This window comes from Manduca sexta, chromosome 8, assembly GCF_014839805.1.
Source record: "Manduca sexta isolate Smith_Timp_Sample1 chromosome 8, JHU_Msex_v1.0, whole genome shotgun sequence".
Classification (NCBI taxonomy): domain Eukaryota; kingdom Metazoa; phylum Arthropoda; class Insecta; order Lepidoptera; family Sphingidae; genus Manduca; species Manduca sexta.
In genome coordinates, this window is record NC_051122.1 from 5,876,151 (window position 1) to 5,901,718 (window position 25,568).

The 25,568-nt window shown below is 35.7% G+C and overlaps 2 protein-coding genes across 2 annotated transcripts in view; one reads left to right on the plus strand and one right to left on the minus strand.

Annotated features, from left to right (window-relative positions):
* The window catches only part of LOC115446317 (elongation factor-like GTPase 1), a 131,937-nt gene that overhangs the window by 44,018 nt on the left and 62,351 nt on the right, over positions 1-25,568 (minus strand).
* LOC115446325 (endochitinase A) overlaps positions 23,605-25,568 on the plus strand; it is a 57,354-nt gene continuing 55,390 nt past the window's right edge. Inside the window, exon 1 of the mRNA XM_030172940.2 lies at positions 23,605-24,467. Coding sequence (XP_030028800.1) covers positions 23,673-24,467 — 795 coding nt within the window. The 5' untranslated portion in view covers positions 23,605-23,672. The remainder of the gene's footprint in view (positions 24,468-25,568) is intronic.

Consider the following 25,568-nt stretch of genomic DNA (forward strand, 5'->3'; position numbering starts at 1 on the left):
CGAAAGTGAAATTACGTGGGCGCCTGTTCATTTCTTTAATACGCAATATAAACAGAAAATACATATCCTTGATGCAAACGTGAAAGTTCACGCAATGACCCTTCTGTCCCTAATACTTTCACACACGCCATTAATGCTCGTACAAGCTTCTTATCTTAGGAATGAGTTCTTAACATTTCAACTTTAAAGCTTGAAAAATTGACACACGTGATTCCGTTTACGTCTAATTTTCATCAAGCGTGTAGCTAATTTATTTCCCAATAAACTGCGTATACGTGGTACGGCAGCGCTCTGATGTCCTGGATTTGAATCCCACGTCGGGCAAAGTGATATTTGTTTTTTTCTGCTCAATCTCAGCCCGAAGTCTGGAATTTGTGCCCGATATGGTGATATGCTCGCCCCCTATCACATCATGGGACGGAACCCACTTGGCGAATATTGGGTCCCCTGGTTGCCTCTGCATATTCATTGTATTTCCCAATAGGAAGCCGTATACAAGATACCCGTATACCTTAGAAACATAAACTACAGCAAGAAAACATCCAGAAACCATTAATGAGGCTCATTAAGCTTGCAATGCCTATAAAAGGATGAAGACTCTACAGAGAGCCTCATTTCCTACCGAACATCACACTTTTACTAAAGGAAATGTTCTCGAGTTCCTGTCTTAGTAATTACTGCGTTTTTATTAGTAAACAACATAAATTTGTTCGCATTTCCAACGGTTTGTTCAACCTTTAGTTGCCCCTTAAGGTATTATTGCGGCAAATATTGAAGCCGCCTATCTCTAACATGGCATGATCTTTAAGGTTGGCGATTTGTTGGTGAGATATCAATAAAGGTCAATGCTCGCTTCGAGTATATGCAAGTATTATTATCGAATGAAAGGTGGTAAACATTTAAACGGTAGAAAAATTTGCAAGTGATTGCTAAGAGATCTTTAAGTTGAATTTTCATTATCTTTGTGTGTTAAGGCTCTACTAAAAAATGCAAAGTGGTCAGTTCATCGCGTGCCATTGAGTTTATTTATGATGTATACTATCAATAACTAACCGAAAAATTGCTGAGTAGGTAACAATACAATGAATAGATTAAATAAGAGTATATTTAAATAATCGTTTTTCAGATATATTTTCATATTGGCGTATATTACGAGATATCTCCCTAATCAATCTATAATAATATTATAGAATAGTTTGTTTATTTATAAACGCGCTAATCCCACAAATTACTAAATAGATTTTTTTTTCTCAAATTGGAAGCTACATTACTTCCGAATGCTACTTCTTTCCTGGGAAAATATTTATCCGCCGCAGGCAAAAGTTAGTCGTTACTAAAATATTGTACAAATACCATCGACTCTAAAACTGCGGACAGTTAGGTCCATCTAACATTGTTGCCTTGTATAGAGGTTGTTTAATATGTACCCGCCATAATTGTAACATTTTCAGTGGCGATAAAGCGTGGGTATTATACGTAATTTGCAGTTACTGTTGTTGGTTCGTTAAGTTAATTATACATAACATGCGTAAGGTGTAGTCCAGTTAAGTTATTGAATATTAACAATGAGTTAAATGGGCGCTGAATTTTAGTAAATTACGGTCGTCTAGTGCAGTATTTTAATGTTAATTTCTTATTTTTTTGTCTATAATATTTAGAACAAATATTAACATATTCAAATCCATTATGTTACTTACATTTATCGAAGCAATCTATTTAATATATCTATACTTATAATAAATCTGTAGAGAGGCCAATTCTGTACATGAAATATATTTCCAAAATAACTATCAGGGGGTGATTAAGGATCGATACTGATGCCAAAAATGCAATTAGTAAAATTTTTGTCTGTCTGTCTGTCTGTCTGTCTGTCTGTCTGTATAACCGTTATAGAAACAAAAACTACTCGACGGATTTTAACGAAACTTGGTACAATTATTTGTCATACTCCTGTGCTGGTTATAGTATACTTTTCATCACGCTACAATTAATAGGAACAGAGCAGTGAAGGGAAATGTTGGGAAAACTGGAGAAGTTACTGCATTTTTTAAGCTTCCGTCGCGTGTGCAACCTTAATGGTTAAAGCTACACAGAAATCATGTATGACGGAAATGTTCTCCTTAAAATTATGTAAAAATATCCCACGACAGCATATGTCTATCTTTTATGGTTGACTCACAATAACACGTGTAACTCCCGATAGCTTAGCAGTTCGAAACTTTCTCATTATATTTGTCTACTCTTACGTTTATAACACTCTCAGTCATCCCTAATTAAAAAAAGTTAACATTATTAAATATTCCATAAAAAAGAATCATATAAATCGGTATAGAAACACCAATGTTATACATGAAATACGCTAATAATAAGCCATCACGCGTGAATACTGAATCATGCTATAAAGATTATTTTTGTATATATATATAAGGTTGCAAACGCACAGGCAGGCGGCTTGCTTGGCACCTAGAGGCTAGCGAATCACCGAGCGAGTAGCTTCGAAAAACGAACATTCTCGAACGTTCGCGACCGGCTCCATTTTTGAAGTCCGAAATCCACGCGGGAGAAGCTGCGGGCGGAAGCTAGTTTATGAATAAATTTAAACATTGTCGCGCGAGGGTTGAATGCATTTTTAAATAATCTCACAGGCGGATTTAAGTACCGTGTTTAAATTTACTACGTTAAATTGACGAAAATTCGATAGATTTTATAATACATGTCCAGTCAGCTCACTATATACAAGGATTCGTTACGCGCTTAAAATATAAAGTAAAGAAATAGACAATTCTACGGAAAATAAGAAATTTACAGTGGGGATTTGGCTTTCGGCAAATTGCCGAATAATGACAATACAGTTACGAGACCACGATTTTACAAAATCGAACGGTGTCACATCGAACTCGTGACCTCAGTGAAAAAGTTTTACAGATCCATTATTTGAGACTCGATTTTATTATTTGAGACTATTACTAGAGACACTGATATATTAATTTAAGCGAATTATTGCATGATTAATTAATAGTAGTATATTTTATATCCGCCCGAATAGCGACCACCGTACACAAGGTGTTAAAACTCGCATTGTTAGCCCACGAAAGTGTCGCGTTCCGGGATCAGCCTATGCATATTCGGTTTCAACAGGCCGGCATAATTGTGTGGACTATCGAGGGGTAATCGTCTTTCCACAATCAACATTATATTAGATCCTTCTCCACTCACCATCAGGGGCCTTATTCTCTATCCCGCACGTTATTTTAACAGTGCTTAACAAGCACGTAAAACAACGCGTCATGTTTAGGACTATAGAAATTTGGCTTACAGAATACCATTCCACGCACATTTCTCGAAGATAACATGACACGGCCGCGTTACGCGTTTACACTATCATACAGAATAAGGGCCCAGGTGCGATGGGGTCACTTTGCCGTGCCCGAATAAAAATAAATACTAAGTAACCCCCCCCCCCCCCCCCGAGGTAATTCTTGTGCGCTTGGTCTCCATACCAAATGCACGCCCATGCATGGGAGCACATTTGCCGCGACCCTAGGCGCACAGCTCGTGCGTATGGCTCTTGGTTGCTAAGTTCACATTGAGGTCTGTCTAAGGGTTCGTGAATATTTCCCTTCCCTTCCTTCCAACCATCCTAAAAACTCCTTTTCCTTCCCACTATCCCCTCCCTTCTTCCTCCCGGGCCCTAAGACCGTCTAGCTGGAGGCTACCGAACCTCCAGTGATAGCGGTAGGGCCCGCCAACTCAACATGGGGCTGCCGTGGTTGCTAAGCTGGGTGATCGCCTGTACACCATTAGCGGGGTACCCCCAGTGATAAGCACGGCAGTTCCCCAAAAAAAAAAAAAATACTAAGTAACCAAAATATTACTAACCAATGTAGTCAACCGTACCAAGTTTAAGTCACTTCTCCCAGCTATTATTAAATACTATGCGATTTAAGAATAGAAGAGCGTCTCGCAATTCCTCATTATAAATTAAATTTACATCCCTCGCAATTCAATCCAAATGCACTCACAGAAGCGCGATCGTTAACATAAATGAATTCGTACAGTCCCTCAGTACGAATGAATAGTTATTAGCTGTCACAGATGGCATACATCTTTTTCTAGTCATCATCATTAGCTTATCTTAGAGCATTGGATACTTAGATATGGGATCGGCATGCTTTAATAATCATGGTGCAGGTGGCTTAGTGATTGTGAGGCGTCCACTAATGACACCTCTGCCCAGCGATGGCCTAATTCATTTCTTGCCTTCGCTTCTATATGATACCGACGTCATTGGCCCCGTTCGATGTTTTTGCGAGACCATGGACGGCAAAAACTATGGATGTTCTAATTTTTTGATAATAAATATACGCCCTTATTAATAAGCGTTAGAGCTTAAATTTATCTGGTTTATTTGTATCTAATCTATCTATATATATAAAAATGAATCCCTATTTCCCTTGATCACGCCATCAAGCGCGAACGGCTGGACCGATTTCACTATTTTTTGTTGTTGTGTTTGTTATTGTTAAGACAAGATTCTTATGAAAGAAAAAAATCAAATAATTGCGCAGAAAATTAGAATATTTAAGAAAACTTAACGACAATATTAATTTTACATAACTGTCAGTGGTTTGAAAAAACTGTCAGCGATCGACGGAATGCGCGCCTGCATACATAGTTAAGACAGGACAACGTCTGTCGGGTCAGCTAGTTAATTAATGATAAAGTATTATTTTTATTTCACTGTAGATGTAACAAAAATAAATATGTGAGTACAATGAAGAATGAAACTCTATATCACGCACAGTTTACATTATTGTCACTATTATCATCATCAACCTGATAAAGTCTATTGCTGATTATAAGCCTCCCCTCATGATTTCCTGACGGATCTGTCAAAAGACCTGCATCCAGCGTGTATTCACCTTGCAGGTGGTTAAATGACCTTATAGGTAAAACATACTATGTAAAACTACTCTTTATGTTACAAGTCTAAGCCATTTCCATAGATTTAAATATCATTGACACAATGGCAGAACTTAACATGCAATGTGAGTGGACATCGATCATCATGTCATAGCATAAATGTTTGTGCTCTTCCTTTAAACAATCCAAGAGTTAAACTTATGTAGAACCTTCCGCATTCGGAAATATCGGTAGAATATCTAGTAGAATATCTGGTAGTAAATATATAATATTTTAATAACAACAATATTCTGTTCTTTTTATATTTTAAATAACCTAAGTTTAAGTATATAATTTTGTAAACTTTTATATTTTCGAGATATCATGACGATGATTAAGTAATTATAAAAACTATCTGCGGTGGCTAGTATTGGGCTTATCTATTATGTTTATTTCGTCCTATATTTATTGGTTATTGATAGCTGTGAGCCATCGAAATAAAAAAAAATATAAGTAGATATAGGTTAGTGAGGAGCAGTAAAGATAAAGAAAGGTAATAAAGAACAACCATTACAACAAACGAAGAAGGAAAACATCGTGAGGAAACCTGCAAAGCTGAGAAGTTTTCTATAGGAATTTTGATGGTATGTGAAGTCTACCAATGTAGTGTGGTGAATTAAGGCCTAATCCCACTCAATAGTAAATGAGGCCCGTGCCCAACTGTTGGACAGTATATAATACAGGGCTGATATTATTATATTACAACAAATATTGAATTTCAGACTACGTAAAGCGTTGAAAGTATGAAGACACGTGTCAGTTCATTATGTTGACTAACAGCTTACAACCAGCGTAGCCCTAGCTATATTTTATCAGATATTATTTGATAGATTTCCTGCCATTTTCAATAAATGATCCCAGTCGCTTTTTCGATCTATTTTTTGACCAATCAGAACTAGGATTTTCTTAACATGCTTACAAATGAGTTATTTTGATTGGTTCATTCTCGGAATCGGATGGGAGATTGAGTATGAGTTTCTTTATTGAAACCGGCTGAGTCATAAACATAGACACATAATTTTTTTATAGATTTATTATAATTTACTGGTGGTAGGTCTCTCATATGTGTGATTCCGCTCGGGGAAGGTACCACCGCAATGTTTATTTCTGCTGCCAAGCAATGTGTAGTCACTGTTGTGTTCCGGTTTCAAGGACATTATAGCCAGTGTAACTATTGGACATAGTGAGACTTAACATCTCATGTCTCAGGATAGCGACCGCAGTGGAATACCAAACAATAACTTTGTAACTCAAGGTGTTGGATGGTGTTTCTGCTGTTTATGGGCGGTCGTCTCGTCATCAAAGGAATAAAAAGTATTTTAGAACAACGCCATGGATCAATTAGGAGCTTTTCCCATCAGGTAACTATTACTGGGATGAAAAGGATAGAAGATTCTCCGCCGCATTGAGTCCGTTAGTAGGAAGTGGGTACACGACTCCTGCGCCGGGAATCAGTCGACTCCCAAGACGTCGGTGTTGTAGATGTAATTGATTCGTCACGAAGGTCGCGTATAGATTGTTACATCGTGGCTTTTGTCACACCGTATTTGTTATTTAAGGTATTTTTTACAATCATTTAGTATAGTTTAGCTGGCAGGTGAGCAAGTAATTTAAAATTTAAACACTGTATTTATAGTCCCACTGTTGGGCACGGGCCTCCTCTCTTAAGTCTTAGTCTACCACGTCGGCCTAGTGCGGATTGGCAGACTTTTATTTAAGCAGAAAATACGCTTACACAACGTAAAATGGTAGCAAAAATAAACTATGATTTTCTGCCGACGTTGCGAAGGTTTTGCAGCGTTTATTGTCACGAGGTGGACAATCCTTCCAGACCTTTCAGCCTTCATGGTCAGTCATTATATAAAAAAGCGATAAAAATCTAAAAGTAGTTTTATTTTAATGTCTAACATTAGCGTAATAATAAATTATTAAAAAAAATATACTATTTTAAATAAAAATGCTCCCTAAATCTGATACTGGACGGAATTTAAAATATTTTCCCGTGGCGTGCTCGTGGTTCGTGAGGGTACGTGTATTAAGATATTAAATACCTCATTGAACAACTGTTATTACACAATTACTTGAAAAAAATCGATTACCGACTCACGATCGGCGAATATTCTTACTAATATTATACTTGAGAATGTTTGTTGGTTTGCTTTTATACAGCATCGGAGCAATTAACATTTCTTTTCACAATATTATTGGACTAGATATGCCATAATGTGCTCTTCACCTTAAAAAAAATTACGGTTTTTGTGGTGGTTTATTCTGATATCTTCAAACGAATCTGTACACAAAACCTATTAAAAAAACAAAACGACTAATACAATTACTAGCAAAAACATCCATGTAACCATTAAAAGTAACAATCGCGTTCAGAAATTAAGAATGTTAAAGGTTATTATTGTTTTTGTAGTGGACCCTTAATTTGTTCGCAATACGTATACTCTCAGCCGTGTCTTATTGCATACGGATGGTAATTGAATAGTGCATGGCTCCTCGTGACTAGGGTACCTGCATGTCCTACGACTTGTGATTTATTAAGGCTGGAACTATTAAGTAGGAAGCAGTGGGGAAGAGAGAAAATTTCTGAAAGTGAACCTGACACAACATATAAGTACTAATAATATATGCAGTCTGCACATGTTAGTTAGATTTTACATAAATTAGGAAAGGGAAGCCGGCAAGAATCTGGTTATATGCACCACCACGGGTATGAAGTAATTTGGTAATTAATTCGTACGAACAAGAAACATATTCTTGAAATCTTATGAAAAATTTGTTTGTTAATCTATTAAATTTTCAAGTTCAATCTTTCACGATTTCACGGACGCACTTTTACAAGGTCGTATGTTAGTTTTTATTTATATTAGGAAAATGAGATTCAATATATTTATGTTGGTAAACATTTGAAAAGATAAGTAGAATAAATTATTTATCTTTTGGGATTATTGTTTTTTATTTGTACTATAAAAAGGACATAGAATCATGTGACATATATTTCAATTACTGCAAAAAATAAATAGAACTTTGTAATAGTAAGCCATCAAGTAGCTATCATCATTGGGCCAAATTGAAATTTGTAATCAGACCAACACCTCGCACGCAATTTAAACTGACATATTGAATACGCTACATTGAATTTACAAAGTAATATATTATGTTTACAGTAGATTGATAAATCACAACGATGTAGGATGACACCCCTATGAGCCAGCAATCATTAGGGCCGACCACCCGCGAATCTATTTTGTCTCGTTCTTGTGCAATTCATAGGCACGTTTTTTTTATTTATGCTAACTGATTATTGCTAAGTTTTAAAAGTACTAATTAATATCTGCAAATTATTTTACCCGTCTAATTAAGGTACGTGAATGGATCGACCAAATGATTACAAAAGTACTTTATTCGGCGTAAGCGGTTTCCTTGGCAAACGCAATTTTTCAAATTTAGAGATGTAAATACTTTAAAAAAAGAATACTTTATTGTATGTTTATAAGGAAAATAACACATAAACACATACCCCCTTATTCATAGACGTTTTTTATCTAACGACCGAGTAAGGCTGTGATAACAAGTCTGTTTCTCAGTGCTGACGGCATGGCAGTCTTCGCAGTACGTTGTGATTGGCTAATATTGAAATACAACAATAATAACCAATCTATGCCGTTAGGCACTGAGAAACAGGCTTGTTATCACAGCTTTACTCCGTCCTTAGATAAAAAACGTTTATGAATAAGGGGGATAGTAATTAGTTTAAAAGTCGAACAAAACTATAAAAATCAAAGTACATCAGATATGAAAATTATACACAGATGACGTTTAAATTATTGAATTTTTCCATAAGCGTGCAATGAATCTGTCAGAATGAAACCGCGGAGCATAAAACGTGTACAAGATTGACAAGGCTTGGAGGTATTTCTGTACGTAATGTAAACAGACAGCAATAATTATACCTGCATTTCAAAAGTAATCTACAAATTGTATCAATAAAAATAATGATCTTCGTATTAAATTACTCGAAATTGCATGCTTAATTTGTTATAAAACACAATGTATTGTGAATGGTAATGCAATATTTAGTTCTGAGATAAAATTTGTAATTTCCAAACGTCCAATCAAATTAAATCTTGATGACTTTTTAAAAGAGTTAATATACGGTTCCCTGCCATATATATATTTTTTTTATTAAATAGTCTTGATGTATTTTACTGGAGGCAATTTAAAGCAAATATAATAACTCAATGTGTTTTCAGATGTATAGCAAGCGTACATTATATTTACATTATTAATAAGCTGTAATTTTATCTAATTATACGTATATTATCTGTGTACCAGGCTGACATAAATGTTTAATAACCTTTTATTTTTTTAATAAAGTTTTTATGCAAGTTTTATAGCTCATACATCATATATTTTCATATGGTGTCGCGTCGTGCGTTGACACTTGTTCAATTTGTGTTAATAGGCCAGAAAACTCCCACGGGGCGCGGCCGCCTCTCACACCGTGTGGTGCTTCCGCGTTTCATAACTTTTATATTGAACTTTTAAAACTTTAGAACGACGTTTGTATGATACATTATTTTCAAATTGCTTTAAAACTGCCTTTGTGTCGTAGTTGTATTACGTTACGACTACAGTGGTGTGGTCGCGGGTTCGATCCCAGGGGCGGACAAACTGATATTGAGTTTTTCTACTCAGTATCAGCCCGGAGTCTGGAATTCATGCCCGATATGGTGATAGGCTTGCCCCGTATCGCATCATGGGACGGAATACATAAGGCGAAAATTACCAGTTGCGCCTCTACCTACCCCTTCGGGGAGAAAAAGTGTGAGTGTGTGTTTAAAGTTTAAAATTAAGTTAATGACGATTGATACCTTTAAGCGTCCTAATTAGGATATTTTAGAGCTATCATCTGTATATATAGCTATGATTCGATGTAAAGTACAAACATTAACATGGCCATCATTCAATGTCAACAGACTTAAAGCCGATTTCGATAAACGATCCCAATCTTAATCTTAAATCCGATTTCTAAAATGAAACAATCAAAATAACTCATTTCTAAGCATGTCAAAAAAACTTTGTTGCTAATTGATCCATTATTAAGATGATCTAAAAAGCGATTGAAATCCTTTATTTTCATATGATTATGAAAGCAAATTAAACTTATGTTCTGTGTGAGAATTAGCGTAGTATTAGTAAGTAGTAGTAGCTTAGTAAATGTGGGTAGACGGTTAACGTGTTTCGGACGCGAAAGTTCATAAATCACAAATGTTATGGAGAAGTTCGAAATAACATTTAAATACCATTGTATCCATTTGCAAGCGATACCCACGCGCTGCTGTATTCGATAATTATTAGCTATATGTTTATTACTTTCTTCGTTTTCGTGACATTGGTGACATGTCTACTGTGTTATTGGTAAGTAGTATTACGTAAAAGTGTTGCTGTCTTTTTAACCGACTACGGCGAAGTCAGGAAAGGTGACTTCCATCCATATAAACGTTCCATATATGGAAAAATAAATCGTTTCATAACGTTAACGAATGCGTTTAAGTTTGAATGTAATAAAAAAATATATAGCGAAGTTATTTAGAAAACCAATCACGAAATAATATTTATAAGTACTAACCTTTAATACAGAAGTCGTCAATCGTTTATATACATGTTGTGGACATCTTTACTTCCGGTGAATGCTAACCAATTTAATTTATTTACCGTAATTGGTATTCAGAATTACCGTATATGTCAACGTTGTTCCTAAAATTGCGATGAACTATACAAAGTGAAATATAGAAAGCGTGTCTCAGACATTACTGCTTTTTTTACATTGCGTATAGTTTACAAAGACAATCTTTCCGCAATCATCAACGGAAAATTGTCACCGCGCTTCGAAGGTATAAAACTAATCATCAAAACGTAATTATGTTGGACTCCCTACGGCAGATGTTGGCAACCTTTTACTTTTAGCATTTCATATTTTATTGAAGTAGCTTTTAAGTTAAAAATCATGCTCCGGTCTGCTGTTTCTTATTTAAATTTATAATAAAGCTGTATTTTTGCAAAAGTTAATTAAAAATCACCGTATAAGGATAGTAATGATGCAACGTCTCTTTAATTATCATTATAAACGAATATGTGCCACGATGCAGCGTCACTTAGCCGTGAAATTAAAACTGTTGCCAAATGTTGCCAACCTCTGCCAAATAGTAATCACACGTGGAATGAAGCGTTCAGTAAAAGTGTGCACTGTTCGCACCATTACGCGGTGGACTCCCGACTACAGGTCATTATGTTCTGTTACCCCTGCCTGGCGATCGAATCGATTATGAGAATAGGTTCGTGTGCTTGAGACGAGGATCCCAGTTTCCATGGAAACACGTATACAATGGGATGTCTGATTAGTATTTATTGCGGATTTAATTACTTTTTGTAGATAGCGGTCTCTTTGGTGCATCTGTGTTCGTAGCTCGGTAAGGTTCAATGTATAACATAGTACATGTACAGGATTGAAACCACATACTTATTATCTTGAAAATAACACTTTATAATTAGTTACATGAATCGCAAATGAGAAATAAAAAGTTTAAGATTCGAACAAAATAAATAAAAAAAAGTTTTATTTAATTTTACACGCCCTAATGCCACTATTACTACTCTAAGAGAATTCGTTGCAGCGGCAACATCACACTTTAGGCTGAATCATACACGTGACATATTCGCACTAAACTCCAAATAAAAAAAAACAGAAAAATGAAACTGAAAAATCGATGATTTTTGGCACAATGTTAGCGGAGGTAAAGAACAGTATGTGTTTGCATTTATTAACGCAACGTCAATATGATCCTGTATATTGTAGAAAATCAACGATAGGAGACAATTCCTAAGACACCACATTAGTACGGTTATCCTTTTAGCGAACGATTAAGGAAAAGTTAAGGACTTTCTTTGTCAACAAATAGTTAAACGGTTTCTCATTGCAATATCGAAACATATAATTAAATAAAACTACTTTTACTTGTCTAGATTTAATATAAAAATAAAAATATTTTTTGATGTTATCGCGGTTTCTTTATAATATTATTAGTACTGTCGTTTCGAAGATTGCTTTTTTCATTTTATATTTTAATTGTTTACGGAAGGATTTCGAATAAATACTGCATCCGGTTGGTTGCAGAAGATTCTAAAGCTGTCAGTTATATGTATTTGCACACTACCAAACACTTTTTCCTACTGTTAACCTACTAAGCCAGTCTTAATAGAAAATTCTGTATCCATTGAATTGTTTGACAATGAAAATGCGAACAACGATGAGTTCAGAATAAATTATGCAAACTTATGGAGATCGCCAAATCTAGGGCTTATAGCTATCAAAACCTATCCGGTTAGTATTATATTCTGGTGACGCACATCATTTCATTTAAGTAGGCAAATATATATTTATATTGTAATTTTTGAGAGCAATACTTATAGCATTGTCTCAGTACTATCAGAAAAACGTATGGAAGTCGTTTCGGGAAATTGTTTCAAAATAACAGGTATGACCCAGACAACAGCTCCTTTAAAGCACATACAAACTTATTTCTTCCTCATAACAAGAGTACTACATAAACTAATATCCAAAGAAAAAATCTATATGATTCAAATTTCCGGTTTTTTTAGTTTTCTTAAATTTTGTGACAGAAGCTCCGTGATTCATAGATTTTTAAGGCGCCGTAGAATCTAAATACCCGATTTTTAGTATTTATAATACATAGAAACTTTTAGGTTAATATTTATATATGAAATACATAATATATTAGACAGGCCTTTTTGTGACACGATAAATAAATATTTTGATCGCTTCGTTGGCTGCGAAATGATTAAAATTGCAAACGCATGCTTAGAACTTAACACCACCCTTCGGACCTTAGCAGCAGGGCTCACAAGAATGACAATTTTATACGTGTATGAATGACGAATTTATACGTGAGGCCAAACAGGCCTAGTATATAGCTTATAGAGACCTAAATCCTAGTTTTTAACACGTTCCTACTTTGATAACGGCTTAGAAATTCCTCCAACAGTGTTGAGACATTGTAGATGCTGCAATGTGCTGCTGTCAGTGATAAGTTACCATAGGATCATCACCGGCTCAGTTCATTATTATTTTTATGAATAATACAAACGTACAGTATAATAGGGGTTATATCAGACTAAGAACTTTATTGTCAACTGCCTTTTGTCCGTGGCTCCGACCGTGTGACAACTTTTTCCGGTATAAAAGTCCCGTTTTATATTTCCTCGAGATAAAATTTAGCTTCCTATTAATGAAAGTATTATCAAAATCGGTTCAGTGGTTTCAGAGATTTGTCCCTACAAACAAACAAAGTTACAAACTTTTCCTTTCTATAATATTAGTAGAGACAAATTTTGCATCACAGTAAAACTATTACAATAATTTGCTAAATATCAAAGGGAATAAATATATCTTCCTTTATTCAGGAGTCGTAAACCGCTACACTTGTACACCACGTTGCAAACTACAAAGCACAACAATTAATATACCCGCGATCCGGCCAAGACGTGGCGTTATTAATTTTAATGTCCCAGTGTCGAACGCGCCGGCGTTTTGTTCCGCATTGCATTGTAGATGGTGATTTAATCCTCCGCGGGGCCACAATTTATTGACATAAATATCCATAGCTTAGAGATGACCCGCGCTATCGCCGGACGATGTTTCCGAGTCGTGCACGGTTTATGCAACAATAAACAACTAAACTCGTGAACCATAGATCGCATGCGTGTGATGTACATCTGATATTGTGGCTCTGAATATCTGTAATTGAATTCCTTGGCACAGGAAAGTTATAATATGTATTGTTTACGTAATTTCACATTCTTTTTTTTATCTGCATTCCGTTGATTTTGTTAGCGCGACCTACGCCAGGTTTAATCTATTTATTTTCTAAGATTGCATTTTACTCACAACTATATTTAATAGATTTTTAGGTTAGCTTAGTTTCCTAATTGCTGAACTTGAACAGTTAAAGTTAATGGATCAATTAGGTCTTATCCTATTGGATAACAGATATATAGATGATGGTCGTAGTCGAGTTTTGCGTACCTACAATTGCTTATGAACCATTTAAATTCAATAGATCAATATAAAACGCTGCGTCACTCTAGACTTATCGCACTTAAAATGTTAATGTACATTAAAATGCTATCTGCAGAAGCAAAATTGCATATAAGTCACGACAGTACACTTAAGTCGTCTAAACAATTACAGTTTTACCTACTGACACAAAAATGCGTTTTAGAACTGCGATAATTGATTGAGTTAGCGCAAATCATGCCTAATGGCGGCTGTCGACCCAGCTTTCAATTCGATTGTTCACGAAATCACTTCCTCATTTTCCACTTTGTGCGTTTACTATGAAAATACAAAACACGCTGATGGTCAATTTTTTTTTTGATTGTCACAACTTGTTACCGTGGTTGTTATATAGACTTTCACTCTTAATTAATAAACCCTTAAATGTAGTGTTTGTTTTATTGGAGTAAAACGTGAATTTCGTTTTGTTCGAGGACAGTTATCAGTGGTGTAGCGTTAAAAATTGTTCAGATACCGTTTTGTTTTAACATAATTATTGGAAATAAGATCGTGAGAAATGTAATGCAAATAAAAATAAAATTCTTTTGTGGGCAGATACAGTGATTTTTATTCGTCCAAAATGTACGATGACATAATTAACAATGTCTTTCTCCTAAAAGATTACTGCAATAAATGTCAAACTTGCAATACGTAAACATACTTTGATATAAAATGCAATGTTTCAAGGAAAAGATTTAAACGACTCTCATGTTCTGATTTTTCCATATACTACAACTAAATGTATGTGGTTTTAAAATTTCGTCGAAATTATTGCACTGATCTATAATTACACTTGACATACCTATATCTCTAATAGATCGAAAATCACATTATTGGGAACAATAAAGGCTGATATTTCGAATTCTTGTCACTCTATGGTTCATAAGACTGTTGTCCCAACAACCAGTTTTCACGCAGATTTCTGTTTAAATGCGCGGGCGCAAGCGCGATCTTTACCACATGTCACGTTGGCACCGCCCAGCTCACAGCGTTATTATCTATAACCTTACTTCATATAAAGCTTTGTTTTGACACTAAATGAATTTGCGTCGTGGATTTTCTTTTTAATAAAATATCTTGGTAGATTATGGCATAAACAAAACATATTGGTAGGTATGTATACAAGAGTACGTATAGATAGCATGAAAACTTGTGTCTATTTCTGCTTAGTATATGTACTATTGTAATTCAGTTTGATAAACATTGTAGCTAATGTAGCAATTATTATATAATAGACTCATGGCGTTGGCCGCAGCGCAGTCATGCAGTACTTTGTAATCAAAGGAAAGCATGACACACACGTCTTTTGTCACCGAAGGGGTAAGCAGAGGCGTAACTTGTGCACCCATTTTCCTTATTATGATGTGATAGACGGCAAGCATATCGCCATATCGGACACAAATTCCAGGGCTGATATTGAGTATAAAACTCAACATCACTTTTCCCGACTTGGGAATCGAACCCGAGACGCTAGCACTGCAGTCGTATCGTAATACAACTACGCTACGGAGGCCGGCAAGCATGTCGTGATATATAAGTAGGCTCGTATCTTTTTAACATAAAAATACTTAAATTAAATGGAAAACAATGTGCCAAAGCATATTGAATTATTGTATAAAAATTATCATGGAAGTATGTTTCTTCAAACTAATACACGGCGCGTACCACTTAGTATCTGACACAAGTATTTTCATAGAGCATTGACGTCACCTCGTAAAACCGACAAAGCACAACTTTCCTACATGAAAATGTCTTTAGATAGTAGGATAAGAGCGGTGAAAATATTATTAACATGACTTAAAACTTTTTAAGGTTCCGTACCTCAAAGGCATTTCTTACAGGATCTCTTTTTGTCCGACCGTCCGTCCGTCTGTACGTCTGGCTGACTGTCAAGACCCTTTTCCTCAGATACGCGTATCAAGTTGAATTTTATATCAAATACTTGGGCTTACGGTTTTTTCAGCTGTGAATACATCAAACTTGTAAGTCGACGCGATCAAAAGATATAGCCGTTTATGTCGCATATTATTGGATTTGCCAAGACAATTAAAACCTACATGTAGGGTACTTCTCGTTGACCTAGAATCATAAAATTTGGTAAAAAGTAATGTATTATAGCGTATGTAAAGAAAAAAATCTGCAAACCGTAAAAGCAATGTATTATATATAGCACATGTAAACGAAAAAATCTGAAAATCGTAAATTTAAACAACAAAAAAAAAGCGAATTTGTTATAACAAACTTATTATTTGCGGTTGGTACAATAACCGTATCTAGGGATCCAACGGCAAAGTTTAGTTTGGCAAGTTTGAAGTAACATATACACTTAGATACTTATTCTACAAGTTTTACGGAACTTTTGGTGCGTGAGACTAACTCGCACTTGTCTGGTTTTTTACATTTCATTCACGTTTTAATACTAGTTTGATAAAGCCAGTGACTGTAGCTAAACTAATGAATAACAATAAAAAAAAAATTAATAATAATAACAAAAAAATTGAGTTCATATTATAATGTATGTGGTGTCTTAATACTGACGTGTCTTGATACGAACATCAAGGAAGTAAGAGCAATTATCTGATTCATCTCCATGCGAATTGTAGGAAGCCCACGTTAAGGCATCCATACAAATGTCGCGTGGACTTGTATAGAATTTTTAACAGCCTGTTATTTCCTACGCACGTTTTTACATCACACGATTATCCACTGTAAATTCAAGAATTAAAGTGCATTATCGTGCGTCGATATGCACGGACCCGTTGTCACTTACAAGCACACGAAACAGCAACTGTTTATACAGCGTTTTCACGCAAATTTAGATTCGGTATCGTCGATCTTGTTCCGGATTCGGCCGGGTATGGCGGCGCGGTGAAAACTTCGGATTCCGTTAAATGGCGCCAAGTGGAGCGACTACAACCTCTATGGCAGATGCAAATAATTGTGTAACCACGCTGTTTACGTAATTGTTTAATGCTTTGAGATCTGAGTTGATTGAACGCGTTTCACAGTTCGCGTTTTCTGGTACTGTTAGTTGTAATAAACTGGTTCGATATCAGTTTAAGTTATTAATATAATTGTGTTTGTATTTTCCTTATACGGCTTGCAGGGCCTTTGAAATTAAAAATAGAGGTTTCCTAGAACGATTTAATTCAACATTTTATAAACGGCTTTGGTTATTTTTCTGTTAAACATTTAATTGAATTATTAAAATGTGAGTATTTTTTAGTAATAGTAGTATGAGATTTTAGATTTAATGTTTGATATTATCAATTAGGTGATACGTTCTGGGTGGAAGTGTGATTAGACTTAATCACAATAAATAATACGCTATTGTAATCGATAATTATTTTTAATATTTAACACCTACTAAAAGTGGCGATAGCCTGGTTAGGTGTGGAACGGACTGCCGAGACGAATGTCTGCAGGTTCAAATCACAAGGACATACATCTCTGATTTTTCTAATTATATTTGTATTCTTTGTGAATTATCGCTTATTTTAACGGTGACGGAAAACATCGTGAGGTACCTTAAATACATGCGAAGTTCTCTATAAGAATTTTGAGAGTGTGTGAAGTCTACCAATTCGCGCTAGGCTAGCGTGGTAGACTAAGATCTAATTCCTCTTAGTAAAATAAAATAAAATAAAATGCTTTATTCATCACGAAGGCGAACATAGTGGCACTTATGATAAGTCAAGGTACATGAGAATATTTATTTCTTAAACAAAGTCGCTTATACAACTAATGACATTTTATATTTGATATAAAATAAATGAAAATCTATAAAGTTAATAAAGAAAACCAGCTCGGGCTGGCAGGAAAGAAGAAATAAAAATGGTATACATCATGTTAATAAAGATGAAGGGAGGAACACGTCGCCGGTGAGGACGTTAAAGGCCCTAGCCAAGCTAGCTTACCAGCCTTTCACTAGCAACCTAAGCGATGGTTACCCGAAGAAGAAAGGCAGAAAGAACGTCCGGGCTTTTTTTGTCATCAATTATCCATTGTATCTTTTGTACTTTTTTCCAAGTCTTTTCTATACAAAATCTGTTTAGTTATATAAGCTAATGCACGCACATCATCGTTAAAGTGGGGAGAAAATACAATTAAATGGATTAAAAAAATACTAAACAATTAACAGAGAATAACAAAACTGTAATAGTAGAACACCAATACATTTATAAACATAATTTTGTTGTTTTATTTTTAAAATTTTTGTGACATTAGTAAAAGAGGCCCAACAGTGAGACACTATATAATGATCTGCCCTGCCAACTATAACACCTACTGTATAGTATAATTTGTTGTCTAGATACAAACAAAGTATTTTTTCATATTGTTTTCACACAATTTGGTGCTTATTATGTACAAAGAGAGAGTTGTATAACGAGACATGAAGCGAGAGTTATATGAAGATGAGAACATTTTATTTTCGCTAAACATGTTAACATTATAAATGATATTCATACTAAAACAAATATATAATAAACTTAAAATTTTATGTAAAATTGATTGAGTGTAATAAATATTATCGTCATAGTATTTTATGTTAAATGTTATATTAAAGAGATGTGAAATCTCGTAAGAATAAACTTTATTATCATTTACAAATTAATTAATTTTAATCGTTAGCAATGCTGCTTTCTACTTTTCATATCCTCTTAAGGTGGTATATTGTAAATTATTATGACACACAGAAGATTCCAGTGCTACTTAACAAATTTATACTGCTAGATAATTTAATAGTAAGAATACATTAATGTGTTTCAAACTAATGCTGGGTAGTACAACGACTGTAAGAGCTACATTGCGCGTGAGCAAGTTAAGCTTGTTTGTTAAAGTTAGAGTGATCGTTGAAAAACAACTCTGGCCAACTCCAACAGGCAGATTTCACAATGGTATAGGAAATTGATATGACGCGAATAAACATTTATGATGTCAACTTTTATACGATCACTAGCTTTTGTTTGCGGCTTTGTCCACGAGAAAGTTTTCCGGGATAAAATTCCCGCTATATATTTATATGGGATAGAAAGTAGCTTGTGTCCTTCTCGGGGTCGTAAACTGTCTTCACATCAAATTTCATCGAAACCCGTTGGCTAGTTTTTGAGTTTACCGCATTTAGATAGACAGACAGATTCGGTGGGGGACTGTTTTTAATTATATTTTTTAAAACTTTTTAAGAGGAACAATTCTTTCATACATGCTTGTTGTGTAACTTTCACCGTTAACGTAGTGCACGCAACAGGAGCTCTCAAAAGAAATATATATTTTTTTCATTTTTATGCAACATTTTTCGTTATGATCCGTCATAGCGTGACGTTATATAGACGATAATATTCCTCGATAAATGGGGATGCAACAATGAAAGAATTTTTCAATTAGAAGCAGTAGTAATCCTGAGATTAGCGCGTTCAAACTCTTCAGTTTTATATATTAGTATAGATTTTTTTTTGTCAGAGGCAGAAAACATTTGATCCGTTCCAAATCCCTTTTAAACTTGTCAATGGGCTCACCATTCATCGTTGATGATCACTTACCACCAGAATCAATGACCAATTTGTTCGTTTGTCCGATTGGTGACAAAATTTTAACCAATCACCTGTGTCGCGATTGTCGTACAGCTTGCAAAAGCCGCTCCTTCTTTATTAATGTCGAAGATTGACATTAGATTATAGCCAAGACAATGGATATTGAATGCATTACGCAACATTTTCGTATCAAATTATATTTTCTATAAAGCGATAAATATCAAGATTAAAGCGACATTAATAATCTTTAACAGACATTATCTTGTGATCGATTCATTTGCGTCAACTTACGTCACGAATTACATTAGACCGCGTAACTGTCACCGCGTAATTAGCGCACGTTTAACACGATAAATCTTTGAAACGACGTTCGTAATGATGTTTTGCCGAAGTCATTAGCGCATTCAGCCAATGAAATGTACGTACGCGGTAAAAACAAGTTCCCACGAGGTTAATTCACAAATAAACAATGAACTAAATCTGCTTTTGTCTCGTTACTAGCGCTCAGTTTAAATAACTTATTCAAGTTATTACCGGTGTGCATTTCAGTTTATTTGTATGAAGTTAAATACATTTGTCTTACGTAACACGTGAAAGCTGTTTAAATGTTTTTTTTAATAAGAAAGTTAATTTGTAGCGCATCTGCTTTGGTTTTGACATTAGGGATTTTTATGTTTGCGGTTATAAGCGTGAGGATGATGTATTATTTTATGGTGTAAAAGGTTAATTTTCCTGCGTATTCCTTTATGTGTCTCATTTGGGATTTTTTATTAACTAGCTTTGGCCAGCGGCTCTGCTCGCGTAGAAAAAGCTTTTTCCAGGATAAAACGTAGTTTATAGCATTTAAGAGCAATGTAGCTACCTAATAGTAAAAAAAAATCAAAATGTGTTTAATAGCTTGAGATTAAGGCGAAGCATTCACAACTCTCAACCTCGAATCCCGCAAACATCGGTCACAAATATGTGCCATTACATACTTATGTATAAAGGTTTCTGCTGAAATAATTACTTCAATTATTCTACTATGATGCAGCAATGGCTGTTGTATTCACGTTTGAACAACATTGTAGCCAATGTAATTACTGAGTATTAGGTCTTCGTATGTCGAACGCAGGTCATTGCCCATACAGGGCTTCATAATTTGATGTTCTTGGCTACTGTAATAGCAGGCGTACCATTAGTCGAGTAACTCAGTTATTTTGTCATAAAATTAAATAATAAAAACAAACTTAACTTGGCTTTAGACTACTTAAGGTCCAAAGGCCATTTTATTTATTGACATTTTGGTCATATTTACAGCCAAGAAGAAGGTTACCCGGCCATTTATTTAGCAACTAGTTACGGCCTTGTTTGCGAATTCCTAATTAATTTAATGATGCGGACAAAAGCGCAACTAATTTGATCATGATGACTGATGTAACTAATCAATAACTCTTTGGAAGATTTAACAGCTGCCTAGATTATAATGACCTATAACATAATCTAGTTTTTTATTACAAACGAAAATTAGAGTAAATATTTGCAACAAAGAAATCCACGGATTACTAAATACATTTGGATAAAATTTGACACACAGATACTCGAAATTCATCACTAATATACAAGCTTCTTTTATACGGGATAAATGGATAGTGAGATTTTTTTTAAAAAGGATTAACATGGGGAGCCATGAGCAGAACTTAGTATTACTTAAAACCCACACGACAGAGCTTCCGCATGGGTATCATCGGAATGTTCATAGAAAATACGTGCGGCAGATCAACTAAGGCTGAACAGTTTGTAGTTGTGGGGCTAGTGTCTGTTTTGCAACAATAATTTAATATTAATTTATGTAATGTATAATATGTTTTTGGGCCCTTCTGCTCCGTTGGTATAGCGGGATCTGTTACTATCATATAACCAGTATAAGATATTACTTGTTAGAAATAATAGAAAGAAAGAAAAATATTGGCGGGTGGATGGTGAACGACATAATTTAAAATAAATTTTGGTACAGATAGAAGAAAAATAAAAATTATTTTTTCATAGTAAGGTGGGTATCCAGACACACATCAAACAAAGACTTACGTCGATTGTGCAAATGCGAATCCTCAAGTTCTTTGGTCATGTCATCCGTAATGAAAGCTCTTTGGAACGATTGTTGATACTGGGAAGAGTAGAAGGCAAACGTCCTCGCGGCCGAATACCCACCAAATGGACAGACGTTATTAAATCGGTTGCAAGGTGTTCCCTTACTGAATGTACACGCAGTGCCATGAACAGAGAGAGATGGAGGAGACTCGCTAAAGTCGCAATCAATTTATCAGACAATCCATAACCACGACCACTCTGCCAGGAGTGTACGACTGAGAAGAAGAAGGGTATCCAGAAATGTAGGTACTCAGACTCACCTAGTTTGGATGATATATGTTCCACAACAACAGTTTTACGCACGCCTTAAAATTTACCGGTGAAGGTATACCTATATATAATAAAACTAAATATTTGTAAGAAGAAAATCCCCAGATTGCTATATACGTTTGGAAAAAATTTGACACAGAGATACATGAGATCCACGACTAATAAAAATTAAAAAAAAAAATATTCTCAAAATAAACCGTCTTAAAAATATGATCACAATTGCCTACTAATAGCAAAAAATAACAATAGTTGCGCTGCTCGGCGTCTGTGGAAGAACCGCCATTATTTGGATCGTATACAGTGTCTAAACTAGAATAAGTATAGTGGGTACGATTCTCAGGCTGAGTTAAATAAAGGCGTAATGTTTGTGATATTTGAACAAAAAATGTCTTATTTCCACCTTCATTTCTATTATATTCAACATGTACTTATAACTATAACAGAATTAACAAGTAACAGGACATAATTATGAACTTTAGAACACGTCTAATGCAACCATCAATAGCAATGACTGGTCACTTTGTTTATGAATGCAGTTGCAACCAATGCTATCTCTACCCACCCTTTTATAAATCCTACGTTAATATACATAATTATACCAAAGAAACCATCGAATAACGGCATACAAGATTATTCCGCTAATAAACATTGAAGTGGAGCGTCGTATAAAAGTGTCCCCTAGATTTGAATCTGCGACTACGCGCGGCAATTGCTTATATATTACGGTACACTAGATTGATTTAGTGCACATTTCTTGTGCATCATAATGATGATAATTTTACTTTAATCATGTAACGAGCTGTTTATTGAAATTATATAATCCATTAAACATGTTTAAATGTAAGCAATGATTTTTTATTGCTAATATCATTAGGTAAATAACGACACGAATAATTCCTTATTTAAATTCTTATTGCTCTAAAAATCATTATTATTGATTTGATTGTAATCAATTCGGCAACGCGAAATGTTATTTTTATGCGTAAACGCACCGATTAATTGAAAGATTTATTGCGGGGAAAAAGGTATAACATAGAGCGTCCGCGGCGTGTCATCTTCGCCGCCTAAGCAAGATATCAAGTCGTTGACAAATGGAGCGTGCAAAGCGACCGAACTTGTACGTTACGCGGTTTGAGACACCGCATCTCATTTTCAATAATGCAACAATTTTAGGCGAACGACGTGCATTTGTGTAAACACGAGGCGATCTTAAACGATTTTGATCGAATAGCGGTACACGGCTTCCGTGGAAACCGCAGGGCTTGTGTTACAGATAATAAATATTTAAATTGTAACATAATTACCTCATGTAGGCGCGAGTTAACGGGAACTAAATTTTCTTGCTATAAGAGCGTTAACTATAAATATCAATATAGCTTTTAGTATCGTAATTAGAACATTGAGAGTACACTAGAGTACAGATTGCATTAAGTAAATTTCAATGTTTGTATAGCATGAGGACATGGTAACGTCTAAAAAAGAAAATAACTGTGGCAGGAGCTGCCTCAGTTGCATCTGCGTGGTTGTACGTAGGGCGGAATGAACTGGGTGAGCGTCGGGCTCTGTTCGGCGGTGGCGCGCGCGCAGTTCCGTTTGCATCGTCGCCGCGGCAACACGCACCCGCCGCCCGCCGCGCCATGAACCGACCGTTGATCGCACTCTTTGCGCTTGTCGCTCTGACGGCTGTCTCCACAGCCGATGAACCGCGAGCCGTCGATTTCAATCCTTGGTCATGGCTGTCTAGCGCCAACAGGAATAGGTCCCCGTCGATCATGGATTATTTCTTCCCGCCTTCCAGAACCCCTAAACAGTCTCACTTAGACCCGCCGGCCGACCGCCGACCACCTCCAACTTTACAAACCGAGAGCACCCCCGCGCCCACTACCCTCGAAGAACGTTCAACTACTTACGGGAAAAAAATATCCACGAAAACCAAATCCACCGCTCCTACCATAAATCCTACCGCTACATCGCCGCCTAAAACGAAAAAATCCACCCGAAAGCCTGCTACGACTGTTGAAACAAAAACCACTGCGGTCAAAACCGAATCGACCCCGCCGGCTACGAAAGATGCGACCGCGACTACGTACAAGCCGACGAAACATTATACTATCCGACCGGTCGTGCGTACGACTGAAACGCCTACGGTTCAAGAAACGGACACAACGCTTAATAGCGATAGCACAGAAACTGTTTCGGTGATCGACACCCCAGGGACTACCATCGAAGGGCCTAAAGAAACCGCATCAACGATGAGCACGGCTGACGACTCCCGCTCCACAGACACCGGCACCCCCAGCACTGTGAGTTTGGAGTCAACAACACCAACGGATGGCACCCCGGAGCCGGCCGATAGCCGCGAGGGCTACCTCCCGCTGCGTGACAAGCCACCGCAGACCCACGTCAAACTCAACGAGCAAACCAAAAAAGAGGTCAGTGATCATAACTATTCTAAGAGGTTTTTTAATTGTTCACACTCTAATAGTTCCAACTTTCCCAGTTTCTATTTTCATTGTATTTTCTTAAAGTGATCGTTTCCATTCGTTGTAGGCAAAATTACAGATACATAAACATTCGCTGCACTCAGTTCGGCAGGCGCACCTTGAGAGAGTGTTAAAGCTTCAGTACGATATCGCGCCTGCGTCTACTTTTACATGGACGGACGCACATAAATTCGTGCTAATGAGCCCTTAGAGAAAGGTTACCGTCCATTCACCAGCAGATACAAAACATTTTCCCACATTACTTGTGCAAATCGTCATGAATAATTTATTTTCCAAGCAGCTCGATGAAGTGTGTTGCGATTGTGAAAAGTTACAAACAAAAAAAAACGTGTTATGAGTCGGACTTATAAGTGAACTGACCATTGTAAGTCATTAGTTAGTCGTTAGTAAGTCAGTTTTTGTTAAATCTTCATAAATCGTGATTGTTTAATTAGTTCCCATTATAAGGGCAAATTAAATGTTAACAAAACACAATAAAAAGCTCGTGTAAAGGAATGCAGATGAGGCAGGTGTTTTTTGATTCATGTCTTTTGATAGAATGTTTCGACCGTATCTATGATAAAGATATAATGAAAAGGTTACAATAAAGCATGAAATGAATAAAAGTACTTTGGTAGTTGTTAAAGTAAAAAAGAGCATCGGCGTTGAATACAAAATTGCGCATAATAATTATAACAATAACGGAATTAAAGTGGAAAATTAAATAAAACATTTTAGTGGTAATTGATTTTTATCATGTCTATCTCTGTATGTCGTATTTGGCCGTAATAATATTACATAATAAATACGAAAGCATTATATGTATGTAAGTTACTGGTCTAATACACTGATCACTTAAAAATGGCTGCTCCCTTAAGAAATAAAATCATTGACGTCGTAAATTGAATCACATGTGCTTATGCCACTAAAATGTGGGGTCGGCTCCACATCTATTTTCAAGCATAGTGGCAGAAACAATTTGCGAAACGTCGAGAAAATGAAAATATAAAAAACCGCGATAGAATCTGAAAAATAGTTTTATTGCGAGAA